This window comes from Rattus norvegicus, chromosome 5 (assembly GCF_021556685.1).
Source record: "Rattus norvegicus strain SHRSP/BbbUtx chromosome 5, alternate assembly SHRSP_T2T, whole genome shotgun sequence".
NCBI classification, from domain to species: Eukaryota; Metazoa; Chordata; class Mammalia; order Rodentia; family Muridae; genus Rattus; species Rattus norvegicus.
In genome coordinates, this window is record NC_141538.1 from 63,484,599 (window position 1) to 63,499,775 (window position 15,177).

Here is a 15,177-nt window from a genome sequence, read left to right on the forward strand (position 1 = left end):
ATTCTTAATAAAAATGGTATTCTGACCACAGAGGTCAGAAGCCAAAGGGTTTGTCTTCACAGATGTCCATGAATCTTGGTAGAAAAAGGGTCCTTAGGACCATGGAAAACTGGGTGGTTCCCACTTCCTCCGCTTCCTAGAGGGGAAACCGGGTAATATACACACAGCTGGAGTTCCATGTTTGCTCTGCCTCTAACTGCCTCGGTGACACAGGGGAGTCCTTTCTCAGCAGGACTTCAGCCTCCTGGCTAAAAGGGAGGCTTCTAATAGTAACCTCTCCTCCTATCCCAGTATTTTCACTCTCCCGCGGCTGCCCTCTGCCCCACCCAAACCCATTCTGACATTCTGGACACCGTGGCCCCGTTCCTTAGCTTCCTCCTGAGCTCCGAGGAGAGAAAGGCCCCCAGGTCTCTGACAAACGCTTGGGGGAGGGGAGGGGGTTGCATTATGATGACCTCATCCATTCTATGACATCAGCCTCTCTCCCACGCCCACTCCTCTCTGGTCAGCTGCTCTACAAACAACCATCAGTACAAACCCCAAAGGCCTGAAAAAGTCTGCCCTCCAGTACCTGCTACCGATCTTCTGTCTCAGCCAACAAGAAGCACCATGAAACTGGAATTCACAGAGAAAAACTACAACAGCTTTGTGCTGCAAAACCTGAATAAACAGAGGAAGCGCAAAGAGTACTGGGACATGGCCCTGACTGTGGACCACCATGTCTTCTTCGCACATCGCAACGTGCTGGCTGCCGTCTCTCCACTGGTGAAAAGTCTTGTCTCCAGCAACGACATGAAGACCACCGATGAACTCTACATCACCATTGACCCCAACTACCTGAGTCCAGCCACGGTGGACCAGCTCCTGGACTACTTCTACAGCGGCAAAGTGGTGATCTCAGAACAGAATGTGGAGGAGCTGCTCCGTGGCGCTCAGTATTTCAATACCCCACGCCTTCGGATTCACTGCAATGACTTCCTGATTAAGTCCATTCGACGCGTCAACTGCTTGCGCTACCTCTTCTTGGCTGAGCTGTTCGAGCTTAAAGAAGTATCAGACTTGGCCTACTCTGGCATTCGCGACAACTTCCACTTCTGGGCCAGTCCCGAGGGCTCTATGCACTTCATGCGCTGCCCACCTGTCATCTTCGGCCGCCTGCTCCGTGATGAAAACCTTCACGTGCTCAACGAGGACCAGGCTCTCAGCGCACTCATCAATTGGGTGTACTTCCGGAAGGAGGAGCGGGAAAAATACTTCAAGAAGTTCTTCAATTACATCAACCTCAATGCTGTCTCCAACAAGACGCTGATGTTTGCCAGCAACAAGCTGACTGGCTTGGAGAACAACTCGGCCCACGCGACCTTAATCGAAAGTGTCCTGATGGACCGCAAGCAGGAGCGCCCGTGCAGCCTGCTGAGCTACCAGCGGAAAGGGGCCCTGCTTGATTCAGTGGTCATCCTGGGTGGCCAGAAGGCCCATGGCAAGTTCAACGACGGAGTGTTTGCGTATATCATCCAGGAGAACCTGTGGCTGAAGCTCTCAGAGATGCCATACCGAGCAGCCGCGCTCAGTGCCACTGCTGCTGGCCGTTACATCTACATATCTGGTGGCACCACTGAGCAGATTTCAGGACTGAAGACAGCATGGCGGTATGATATGGATGACAACTCCTGGACCAAGCTGCCTGACCTGCCCATTGGGCTTGTCTTCCACACCATGGTGACCTGTGGGGGAACAGTTTACTCAGTGGGTGGGAGCATTGCCCCACGCCGGTACGTCTCTAACATCTATCGCTACGATGAACGCAAGGAAGCCTGGTGCTTGGCAGGCAAGATGAGCATCCCTATGGACGGGACTGCAGTGATCACTAAGGGTGACCGGAACCTGTACATTGTCACCGGGCGGTGCCTGGTGAAGGGCTACATCTCCCGGGTCGGTGTGGTGGACTGCTTCGACACCTGTACAGGGGAAGTGGTCCAGTGTATCACTTTCCCCATCGAATTCAACCACCGGCCCCTGCTCTCCTTCCACCAGGACAATATCCTCCGTGTACACAGCCACCGGCAGAGCGTGGAAATCAACTTACAGAAGATAAAGGCCAACAAGTCAACCACCTCAGTGCCTCTGTTGCCCAACAGTTGTCCCTTGGATGTATCCCACGCTATCTGCTCCATCGGAGACAGCAAGGTGTTTGTATGTGGGGGTGTCACCACAGCCAGCGATGTTCAGACAAAGGACTACACCATCAACCCTAATGCTTACTTGCTGGACCAAAAGATAGGTGAATGGAAGACCCTTGCCTGCCCACCCGAGGCACTGGACTGCCCTGCCTGCTGTCTAGCCAAGCTGCCTTGCAAGATTCTTCAAAGAATTTAAACAACTTTTTAAGCGGGAGAATAAGTAAATGCATTATTATTCACAATTTAATGACAGAGAACAAGGGAGGAATGTGGCTTTGGATTCCTTTTACTGATGGTCAATGCATGGGTCCGAAAGTGGAGCGCTGGACTAGGGTTCCTGATGGGCAGAAGTCAGGGTTAATGTTTCAATAGAGGTAACTGGCAGAGGTGGAGTCTCTGGTTGGTGGTTTGCAGTGGGTAGATTTATTTTTTATTTATTTATTTTTGTTATTCCAGCACTTGGGGGGGGTGGTCTCTAAACTGAGGCAGGAAAAATAATTCTTGGTGGTGGTGGGATTGAAGTTCCTCCCAGACCTCCGGCGCCTGTTTGCTTCAGGTCTACTGGGGAAACAGGAAAGGACCTGTCTGAAAGAGCAGTCGTGTGGGCTGGGGAGGAAGGCGGTGTGTGGGCAAGTCCAGGGACAAGCAGGTCCATGGCCTGTTGTATTTATGAACTCAGGGTGGTTTATGTCTCATTTGGAGGGATGTTGAGAATTGCTTACAACTGCTTCTGGTTGGAGAGGTTTGAAGAGAACTTTCTCAGGAATGTGAGGTTTGAATGGGGAGGGGGCGGCTACAGTAAAGGGAGAAGAAAGAACTCCTTATCCATAGTGGAGTGGAGTGATGCTGTAATAAGGAAAGGGAGGTATGGCTTGAGGACCAGTTCAAGAACCCACTAGGTTATTCTGGGTAAATTAATTTCTATCTCCGTGTGTTAATTCCCTTTTCCGTAACAGAGCGATAATGAGACCACCTACCTAACAGTGTAAGTGTGGCCTTTTTAATGAGCAGAATGCCCAGGACAGAAAGTCCCCAGCATGCATTGTGCTGAGGACCCCACCCCCACCCCGTTCTGTCCCAGGATCTTATTCTGTAGCTCAAGACCTCTTGGGAACTAACTCACTATGTAGCTGAGGCTGGCCTGGAATGATGAGCCCTTGTCAGCCTAATGTCTCGTTTGTGGCTTCAAGTGCTGGCATTACAGCCATGTGCTCCCACACCTGACTCAGAATTACCTTGTTAAAGGATACGACCTGCTCCATCCCAATATTCCCAAGTGCCGTTGCTTCTGGATGCCCCAGAATGGTAAACTGTGTCAAGAAGGCCCCTCTTATAAAAACCAATTACCTGAAGAATTCCCAAATGTTTTCTAAATTACCCCTTTAGATAACAGGTATAAAGTCTGGAATTCAAAATTGGAATATTTTGGTCCAAATTGTATTATTCAGAAATGTAATATATTTGTTTTTTAAAAGCTTTATGAGAAATAAAGCTCCCCCCCCATAATTGACTTATTTACAATATACAGCTTAGTGGGGCACGTGGCTCCTATAATCTGAGCAGTTAAGGTGAGTTACACAGTGAGCCTCAGGCTGGGCTGGGCTGCAGGGGGAGTCCCTGGTTCAGAAGGGAATGGGGGCTGGAGAGATAGCTCACTGGCTAAGAGCACTGGCTGCTCTTGCGAAGAATCCAAGCTCGAGTCACAGCACCCACATGGTGGTTTACAAGCATCTGCGACTCCAGATCCTAGGATCTGATTCCCTCCTCCTGGCCTCCATAGTCACTGCACAGGATACACATGGTGCACAGACAGATGCACAGACAGGCAAGCAAAACACCGATAGGCATAAAACAAAACAAAAGCCCAACAAGTAAACAAAAGGTATGCAGCTTTTGGGGTGCAGTGGTGTACACCTGTAAGTCCAATGTTTCCTGGAGAGGATTGGAATTTCAAGGTCATTCACAACTACTCCATAGGAAGTTCGAGGCCAGCCTGGCTGCATGAGAACCCTCTCTAGCTAGGCATAGTGGCAAATACTTTTTTATCCCAGTACTTGGGAAGCAGAGGCAAGTAGATCTCTGTATTTGAGGCTAGCCTGGTCTACATAGCCAGTTCCAAGCCATCTGAGACCCTAACTCAAATTATGTATATATATATATATATATATATATATATATATATATATATATGCGCAACTATATGGTTCTTAGTCACTCACAGAATATCGTCTGTCTCAGAAAGAAACTCTGAACCCGGGCATCATGGCTCACACCTGTGGTCTAGCACTCCCAAGTCTGAGGCAAGAGTTTGCCAGGAGTTCAAGGCCAGCCTGACCTACCCAATTCTAGGTTACATAGAGTAAGACTGTGTCAAATAACACCCCTCCCCCAAAGACCTGCAATTCTGCTGCCACCTCCAACCTTACCTCCTCAACCCTAGGTAGCCACAGGTCTATTTTCTGTCGCTGTGAATCTCTGTTTGGGACAGTAAGTGAGATGTTCGTGTATCTGATCTGCCATCCCCGACTTAGCTCTGTTAAAAGGCCACACATTTTATACCATAATGGCTGATAAACACTTGGACGATTTCTACTTTGGGGCTATCAGGAATGATACTGCCTTGAACATTACTATACACATTTTAATGACAATGTATGTTTTCAATTCTTTCGGGTGAACACTGAGGAGAGTATGTCCAGGAGTTCTGGGTCTAACCAGCTGAGGATGTGACAGACTTGGCTTCCAAAGCAACTGGTCTCACTTCTCACCAGCAATGCATGAGGGCTCTGAGGGCCCCCGTCTGCCAGGCCTCCACCCACATATACTGTCCTTCTGAATACTAACGTGACGTGACACCTATTGTGGGTTTGACTGCATTCCTCTGAGAGTTAAAGACAAAGGACAGGGCTGTCTGACTACGGTGCCTGCCTTTGGATCCCTTTCCCCTAACTGGTTGCCTCAATAGAAGATGCCATGTGGTCTTAAGGCTGTTGGATATCCACAGGAGGCCTCTTGTCTGCTGGAGAAAGGGAGGAAGGGTAGATGGGGAGGTGGGGAGGAGAAAGGAAGAGACTGGGAGCAGAGGAGGGAGGAGAAGCTGTGATCAGAATGTGTAAACAATCGAAAAAAAGGACAATGAACACTTTTTCTTGGGTTTATTGGATGAGTTATTAAATAGCCTTGCTTTTTCTGTACTTAACTGCTATCAGAGAAATCGGTTCTATCAAAGAAACGGGTTTTATCTGAGGCAGGATCTTGTTATGAAGTTGGTCTTTTTTTTTCTTTTTCTTTTTTTCGGGGCTGGGGATTGAACCCAGGACCTTGTGCTTCCTAGGCAAGCGCTCTACCACTGGAGCCAAATCCCCAACCCCATGAAGTTGGTCTTGAACTCAGATCCTCCTGCCTCACCTTTTGAGTGCCAAGAAAGAGGTTTAAAACGGAGTAAAGGTTAAGGGTGAGACTAATGCTGTAGCATATCAGCTCAGACCACAGAACAATGGGGAGTCTGTCTGTCTGTCAGCCTGTTACAATATCCCAGACTTGCTAAGAGTACATTATAAGCCAATCCTGGTGGCGTACACAGGTGCACTGTGGGAGTCATAGAGAGCCACCTTCCTCCGTGTGGGTCCCAGGAACCAGTTAAGTTGTTAGGCTTGACAAGCACCTGTGAGTTCAAGGTTAAAATCTCCAGTGATGGCCAGACCTGATGGCACAGACCCATAATCCCAGCCCTCGGGAGGTGGAGGAGGCAAGACCATCAGGAGACAGAGGTCACTCCTGGATGTATACGGTGTTCCAGTGGGTCTAGCCTGCAGACTGAGATCCTGTAGACTGGTTTCCCAGGGCTGGAGGGGTTTGAAGAAGCTACTATCAGAGGGTATGGTCTTCCTCCAGAGGTGATGGAAATGTCCTAAGAACTGTAATTGCACATCATTGAATATATTTGAATATATGAAACATGTAAATTCTATCTCAATAAAACTGTTTATCACGGCCTTGTTCGTTCCCACTCTCCTCCCTCACTCTGAGGAAAGCCAAGTTCTGTGTTGTCTGAGCCTTATCCTGCCTAGGTGAAATTTTCAAGGGCTGTGTTGACAGCCTCGACTTTGGCCTCAGGAGAGCTCCTGACAGCCACCTGGCTGTCATGCTCACCCAGAGCTCTGGCCTTAGAGACCGTGTGAGATGATGTTCGTCATGAAGGGGCCGAGTTTCGAGATGGTCAGAACACAGAAATAGACAAGACAGGTTACCTCCCTTTAAGGAATATAAATTACACTTCAGAGCTACCTGTTACTGCTTTCCTGGTATATTTTCTACCTCTGATGAAGTGTGCACTGTACGTGGAAATGTTGTGGGGTGTCTACGGAGAAGACGGCTTGGACCTGGGTTTAAGCCAGTAGAAAGTCTGTATTAGTCAGCCGCAGCTACACTGGGTGTTCAGGATGGCAGTATAGCCCTGAGCCTTCCTCAGGGTGAGCTTTCAAGCACAAAGATCATGTTGTCAACGTTGGTTGATAAGAACAGCCAGAGGCAGAACTACAGATGCCAAAAAGCAAGGCCAGTGCATTAGAGACTTTCCCAGAACTGTGACCTCTGACGGATTAGGTCTTTGTTGTAATTCTGGCGGGTGGTGCAGGTTTTACAACCTGAATGGGACTTCCACCATGGAGTCAGCTGTGCTAAAGTCTGGAGGCCTACTAAGTCTAGGACAAACAAATGTTTGTGGCTCTGGGATCAAATCCAGGGCCTTGCAAAGCTAGCTATCTCCAAACCCCGACACAATTCTTTTTTTACAATTAGAGCTTTATAATAAATATTTTTTTTTCTTTTTTTTTTTTCTTTTTTTCTTTTTTTTCGGAGCTGGGGACCGAACCCGGGGCCTTGCACTTGCTAGGCAAGCGCTCTACCGCTGAGCTAAATCCCCAATCCTTATAATAAATATTTTTGAAAAGGGATCAATAGATCGTGGTGGTTAACACTGGTGATCCTAGCACTCCGAAGCTGGGGCAGGAAAATGGTCTTGAAGTCAAGACCGACATGGACCATAGAGATGAGGCACTCTCAAACCACCAAAAGAAAAAAAAATGAGGAGGGGGCAGGGTAGGATGGATTAGACAGAATTCAGGGGATGTGTGTCTGGAACACAAGCAGGGTCTGAAATGCTTTATCTCCATGTTTTTCTTTTGCTGTGTTGGAGACGAACTCTGGGCCTTCTTCCCTCTAGGCAAGTGCTTTAGCAGTGAGCCACAGCCCTTGTGTATATTTAGTGGATGAAAGTAGATCTCAAATTTAGGTTCCATTATGTTTAGTGTCTTTTTTTTTTTCAGACAGTCTCATCGAGTAGCCCTGGCTGACCAAGAACTCAGAGACTCACCTACTTCTTCTCCATCAGAAACATTTAAAATATTTTTAAAACATTTTGGTGTGTGTGTGTGTGTGTGTGTGTGTGTGTGTGTGTGTGTGTGTGTGTGTGGTGTGAGTGCCACGTGCGTTCAGGTACCCACAGAGGCCAGAAAGGGTTGTATCCCCTGAAACTGGAGGTGGTGTGGGCCACCTGACCTTGGTGCCGGGAACCAAGCTCTGGTCCTATAAGAGCCGAAGGCCCTGCCAGCAGCTGGGCCGTCTCTCTAGCCCCTGAAACCCAAGTGGAGAGCAGCTCAAGTTTGTATACAAGGGTCACTCGGTAAAGTACTTGCCACACAGGCGTGAGGACCTGAGTTCTCACGCCCAGCACCCACAGAACATCTGGCTGTGATGGTGCCCATCCGGAAGCCCAACGCTGGGCCAGGCAGAGGCAGGTGGGTCTTAGTGCTCCATGCTCAGCCGGTCTGACTGAAACAGCAAGCCCCAAGTTCACCGAGAAACCCAGTCCTCTGGCCTGCACACCCAGGCCATGGCACTTTCCCACACTGGTGTCCAACTATGTCTACTAAGATAATAAAAAATAAAGACGTTTTGCCAAACACTTCTATTTTTTTTTTCTTGGTGGAACTCTTTTTTTTTTTTTTTTTCACGAGGAAGGGAAGCATTTATTTGGCTTACAATTTCAGGTTACAGTCCATTACTACAGGGAAGTCAAGGCGGGAACTCAGCAGGTCATCACATCCCACATGCAAGAGTAAGGAGATGTATGCACCATTGTTTGCTTCAGCCAGCTCCCTCCTCTCTCATGCTGTTCAGGACTCCCAGCCTCGTTAATTTTGACACTCGCAGTGGGCTGGGTCTTTTTACATCAATTAAAACTCAAGGCAATATGTCATAGACATACTGTGGTAGTTTGAATGTAAGTGGCTCTTATAGGCCCATAGGGAGTGACACTGTGAGGAGGTATAGTCTTGTTGGGGGAAGTTTATCACTGTAGGGGGTGGGCTATTGTAGGGTTGTAGGAGCGCCCCACTCCACCACTGGGCACTGCCACTTGGGAAGGCAGAACGGGGGGAGTTTAATTGTGCTTCTCCCACTTGGCAACCAAGGTGGGTGCTGGGCTTCAGAGAAGCACCAAGACACCACTCGGGGGTAGGAAAACTCTGAGATGTGGGAAAGCCAGAGCTGGTTCAGGGGGTCCCTGGACCTGTGATAAGGCTGGGCCACGAGGTTCTCAGACTCTTGAACATCCAGGAGCCACTGGATGCAGAGAATAGAGTTGGGGACCTGCAAGCCGGGAACAGCGTCTAGCCAGGGGCAGAGGGTAAAGGGAAGCTCCAGCTTCTCTTGCAGGGTGATTGTCCTTAGCTTGGCAGTGGATGCAGGCTTGGTAGCAGCTGTGCCTGGGAACACAGAGAGGCCTTCTACGGGAGATTAGGCTGTGGCTCTGTAGAGGAAGGCCTCCTTTATGACTCCTCATGGGGGATCTGGGGCTTGATGAGCCTTGAAACACTGACTTCCTTCCTTCTTGTCATGATCAAGCACGGGGGGGGGGGGGGGGTCCGAATCTCCAGGCCATAACCCAGGAGGAAGTGTGATGCCATGTGACAGTACCAATGGTTCCATCCTCAGCAGGCAGAGTTTAATTCTGACAGGTCAGGGGTGCAGTCCATCATCATCAGGGCAGGAGCATGGCAGCATTCAGGCAGGCACGGTGCAGGAGGAACTGAGAGTTCTACATCTTCATCTGAAGGCTGTCAACCGAACTCTTAGTGGATCTCTGGTGGAACTCTTAGTACTAAGCCAGGTGTACATCTCTAATCCCACCATTTGGGGGGTAGAACTAGTTTAAGGTCATTTTCTGTCACACTGCATGTTCAAGGCCAACCTGAGCTACAAACCAACAGACCCTGTGTGTGTGTGTGTGTGTGTGTGTGTGTATGTGTGTGTGTGTGTGTGTGTGTGTGTGTGAGAGAGAGAGAGAGAGAGATCAAGAAGACGTAGAACTCTTGGCTTCTCCAGTGTTATGCCTGCCTACATGAAGTCATGCTTCTCACCATGATAATAATGGACTGAATCTCTGAAACTCTTAGCCAGCCCCAATGGAATGTTTTCCTTTGAAAGAGTTGCCGTGGTCATGGTGTCTCTTCACAGCAATGAAACCCTAAGACAGAAAACCTTGACACAGCAGGGCAAGCAGGTCGGGTTGTTTAGGGTTGATGAGGCAGATAAAGAAACTGTGCATGACTATTACCATTTGAAAATCATCTAAATGACTATGTCTTCTCAAAGTTAATTAGCTTGGGTAGGCCAAGAGGCTAAATTACATTTGAGAGAAAAGTGGGTTTTGTTTCATTTTGTTTTTTGTTTTTTAAATTAAACAGAAAGGGCCATGTGTAGGTTGATGTCAAGGTGATACATGATTGGACAGTAGAGAGTGGGGTGGGGACGAAGGTTTTGTAAGGCGGGAGAGAGGAGGAAGGGGGATCGAGACAGAGTCTCCGGAGGAGGATGGTTCAGTTTTGCGAGTGTCAAAATTTTATCTTGTCTTGGTGGGTGGTTTATATCTTTATCAATTGGCAGTGAATTTATTGTGTGAATAAATTGTAGATTGAGAATGTAAATCTAATACTAAATTACAAGTTTCTGGAACTTTGATTTTACTGGGCTAAAGAGGACAGTGTGTGAAAGAAACGGCTGAGAGGCAGTTGGAGTGTGTGGATCTGGTTCTGCTGCCCTCGAGGAGCGAGAACCTGCAGGGCCAGCAGAACAAGGTGTGTGTGTGTGTGTGTGTGTGTGTGTGTGTGTGTGTGTGTGTGTGTGTGAGAGAGAGAGAGAGAGGGGGGGGGGAGAGAGAGAGAGAGAGAGAGAGAGAGAGAGAGAGAGAGAGAGAGAGAATGTGGTGTGTGTGTGAGGCATTGGTAACTACCACCTAGGAGACCGAGACCGAGCAGAGAGGGCGGCTAAAAGGGAGACAGCCAGGAGTGGGCAGCTTTGTGGACCATGTGGCAAAGTAGCAGTCAGATCGAGCAGATCCAGCTCTCGGGAACTGATAGAAAACGTTCCTTTTTAATTTTTACCAAAACAAACCTGGAATTCACTGTTTGAGATAGGCTGGCAGAGCAGCAAGCCTGAATGGACAACCCGTGCCTTGTGCCCCAGTGCTAACGGACGTTACAGATGTGTACTTTTTTTTTTTCTTTAAACCTTCAACATAATTTTTAATCATTCAGAAACTCTTACAGGGATTGATTGGGTGTTTTTTGGTTAATTGGTTGGTTGGTTTTCTATTTGGTTTTTCTAGACAAGGTTTCTCCAGATGTGTACTTCTACACCCAGATTTTCACTCAGTGCTGGTGATCACACTCAGTGCACGTGCTTGTGCAGCAAGCACTTTACGTATACATATGTATAAGGCCACTTCTGTGGCAGCGAATTAGTTTACCTGCTTTTGCTCCCCGCAGGTTGTATGCACTGCACCCACCCAAGAGCTCTGAACTCGTGAATGAAACACACACACACACACACACACACACACACACACACACACACAAGCTAATTTTGAAATGCTTTGACTTGCTTAATGTCTTGGCACTTCCCAACCTCCCCGAGGCTAGCACACATACCACTACAGTATTCCTGGCTTAACACCTTCTAAATCTAGATTTCATCTCTACTACCTCAGACCCAATTGAGGGAATGACCCCTAGGGTCACTTTCCCAGAATCTTACATGTCGGCAGGTGACCCTGAAAGGGATGGTAGGCATTTTGTGTGACTCCTGGGAAACCAGCCCCCCCCCCATCACTAGCTGCAGCCCTCCATAAATTTGTGGCTATCAGTCACGTAAGGGCAACACCCCAAAACCACAGGTAGAGGACATGACCACAGGTAGACTCAAGACAGATCTCCATTATAATGAGGTACCTAAAGGCCTGGAGGCTTAGCTAATGAACTTTCCTTCCCAGACACTCCTCCCTGCAAAAGATATCTAATCTCAGGCCCACCCTGAGAAGTGAGGTACGGTTTTACTCATCCACCTTCCACCATGACAATAAATGCCTTAAAACCAGGGACTGCCTCTTTTCACTGGGATCTGCCAAGGGGAGCCATAGAGAAGGCCTTTGCCTACAGAGCAGCCATGGGTCCATAGAAGGTCTCCCTGTGTTCCCAGCCAAGCCATTATCAAGTCAAGGACACCCCCACCACCATGGGACAGCCAGAGCTCCTCCTCTTTCCCCTTAGGCCCCTCGGGCCCCCACTGTGTTCTCACCTTTTCTGTGGCATTCCAGCAGCACGTGGATGCCCAACAGCCTGAGAACCAGACGGCCCCTTGCAGGCCTGAGACCCCTGAGCCAGCTCCAGCTGTGTCCTGCACCCAGAGCGCTGTCTGACAGCTGCCCTATGGCCGGGTTCCCGCCTGGTGGCGTGGTGGAATGGGGTAAGCATGGTCAAACTTCCCCGGTCCTGCCTCCCCAGCGGCCGAGCCCTGTGGCGGAGCAGACATGGGACCCAATAACCCTACACACCACCACTGACAGGTATCAGGGCTTCTAAGCGGAACACAAGTAGCCTCCATCTTCTTAGCGCCCTTGTCACCCCACCCTAACACTTGTCACCACTAGCGCCTTATAGTGATTGATATCAATTTCCTACAGCCCTTGGCTAAGACCGTTTCTACTTTAAGGAGTAGGAACTGTGTCATAATCACTCACTCTAGATCCATCAGAAACCACAGAAGCCCCCTGGGCTGGCCCTCGGAGAATACTGAGGGAAGGTTCCGCACAAGTCCACTCCTTGCTAAAGCTGGGTTCTTTCCTCATTTGCTGGCCAGGATTCCTTTCTCTCTACTCCTTCCTTCCGGCCCACACCAAAAGCTCCCATCAACACTTGAATATGAGTGTCACCAAAACCTCATAAGTCAAAGGTTTGGTCTGCAGTTGATGGATCAAATCATGGGGGCTCCGGCCTTCTCAATGATTAACCTGCTGATGGATTCATAGCATGATAGCATCATTGGTAGAGACGCCAGGGCCTGCTGAGGAAGCAGGTCACTGAAGCACGCCTTGAAGGTTGTATGTGGGTGGTGCTCAGCCTTTCCTCATAGGCTTTCGACTTCATCTGCCATGAGGTGAGTCACCCTGCTCCCCTACCTGTGCCCTGCCATGGTGTTCTGCCTCATCAGCCTCGACAGGCATGGTCCAGAAAGTACTTAGCCCAGTTATTGTGGGTTAACTGACACCTCTGAAACCATGAACCCAAACAAATGCTCCCTCCCTTAAACTGTCATAGTTGGGGAAACCAGCACAGCCCTCAGCTTCTTCCCTGGTCAGCTTTTCTATTCCAGTGTCAGTTCTCATATCAATAAATGTCTTCTGCCTTCCAAGTCTCAGGCATCTAAAAAAGCCTCCCACCCCCACCCCAGCCAGACAGGATCCTAATATCTATCTATCTATCTATCTATCTATCTATCTATCTATCTATCTACCCACCCTATCTCCAGGACTGGCCTTGAACTCCTGATCACCTTGCCTCAGCCTCCCCAGAGCTGGGAATGGGACACTACATTCCTCTTAAAATGTGCCTAGCCCTGCAGAGATTTGATGAGCCAGGGCGGACGGATAGCCAGGGTACGCCCACCCTCTCAGAGGAGAAGGGATGGAGGATGGGGAGAGAGATTGTGTGAAGGGGGGACCAGGAGGAGGGGCAGTGACCTGGATGTAAAATGAATAAATACATTAATGGAAAGAAAAGGATTAAAGTTAAATGAAGTTCTAAGAATGGGTCCCTATGACCCTAATCCAATGAAAGTACCCATTATTCCCACTGGCATAGTTTGCACGTTCCAGCTCCGAACCTTTAAACACTTGCATTTCTCTCTAAAGTTCACGAGTATTTAAACTGAGCCCCAAATCACCTCTGTGAAGTTGTTTAACACACCAATTTGATTTGGCAATTTAAGTGTTGTTTTTCCATGTGGTATGTGTCAGGGGCAGGCTTCTCTTCCTGTCAACGAGGGTGCAGAGGGTACCTGGAAGAGAATGAAGGACAAGAGATGCGAAGAAGGACGCCAAGACAAGAGTCTGATCAAGGCAACAATTTTATTTTTTCCCAAGGCTGAATTTATACCATAACAGGGGTAACGGAGAGAGGGGAAGTGTGAAACATTTCCACAGGCCAGGGACACAGTATTCGTGTGGTCAGGGAATCGGCTGATGTTGACAGGATGTCAGAAAGGTCACAGGTTTGTCATATCTATTAGTCAGCAGGATGTTGGTTTCTCAGAAAGGTTACAGGTCATCACATTGGTTATCTTGACGTCAGATGTATTTCTCAGCAAGATCAGAGCTTTATCATATCATTATTCATCCTGACCACCAGATTTGTATTAGTCTTCTGCAGCTGGCCGGGGATTTTCCATGAACCTAGTCATACTTAATTCTAACCATAATAATAACATCAATAATGGAGGGTTTCAAGGGCTTCGCTCCCAACATCTTCCAACAAGGGAAGTCAGGGTAGGAACTCAAGCCAGGAACCTGGAGACAGGAGCTGATGCTAAGGCCACTGGGAGAGTGCTGCTTACTGGCTTGCTCCTCATGGTTTGCTCAGCTTGCTTTCTTATAGCTCCCAGAGCCACCAGCTCAGGAGTGGCATTACCCCAGTGAGCTAGGCCCACTCACATCAACTGTCAGTCAAAGAAAAGGCACTACAGACTATGGGGGCCTTCCTTCCTCTGTAGCTCCATTCCCTGGAGACTATGCCAAAACTTGTGGTGGACTCAACTCTCCCCGTCCCTTTTGTGTCAGCTGGCTATACCTAGAAACACTGTCTACAGAATTCCCAGTGGCCATACTTGTCAAGGACTCAGGAAGCCAAATCACATTATCTTCCGGTCCTCATTTATGAACTTTCCATTCTCACCCTCAGATCAACGATAACCTGCTTATAGGTCTCTCTCCCACCTCCTCTCCATCTGCCAGACTCCAACTCTATGTTCACTCTAGGGTCCCCCACCTGCTTCTTCCCTCTCAAACAGCTTACTGCCTTTTTGCACATACTTCCTGGATCCCCCCTTAGCATCCCTCAACTCCTGGGGACCCTGCCTTAGTGTGAGGAGGGTCCCGCTAACTCTGTCCTGAACTGGGAGCCCTGCCTAGGTGTGAGCAGGACCCCCTAACTCTGTCCTGAAGCCTCTCACAATCTTTTCACCTTGCCAACTTCTGTTCCTCTCTGCCATCCACCAACTGCAGAAGCACCCCTTTCCAGGAAACCCCCAGCATCACACTGTCCTACAATCAGAGAGCACAACAGAACACCCACCTAACAAAGGCAAGACCAGATATCAGCACCAAAAATGACCTCTTCATCCCAGTTTCAGAAGCCTAAGATAATCAGTACCAGGCAAGACACCACATCTCCACTAGAGCCCAGCAGCCCTCCTACAGGAGACCCCAAGACATAATAGAACTGTCACACAATACTTCAAACTAGCAATTATGAATATGTTTGTCTTACAGGGTTTCTATTCCTGCACAAAGCATCATGACCAAGAAGTGAGTCGGGGAGGGAAGGGTTTATTCAGCTCACACTACTACATAGCTCTTCATCACCAAAGGCAGGCAGGACTGGAA

At 48.7% G+C, this 15,177-nt stretch overlaps 1 protein-coding gene across 1 annotated transcript; it reads left to right on the forward strand.

Moving 5' to 3' along the window:
* Positions 1–549: 549 nt before the first annotated feature.
* Positions 550–2,437, forward strand: Ccin (calicin). The gene is given in 1 exon segment (NM_001005904.1): positions 550–2,437. A coding segment is annotated over 1 exon segment (1,767 nt). The 5' UTR covers positions 550–609; the 3' UTR covers positions 2,377–2,437.
* Positions 2,438–15,177: the final 12,740 nt, after the last annotated feature.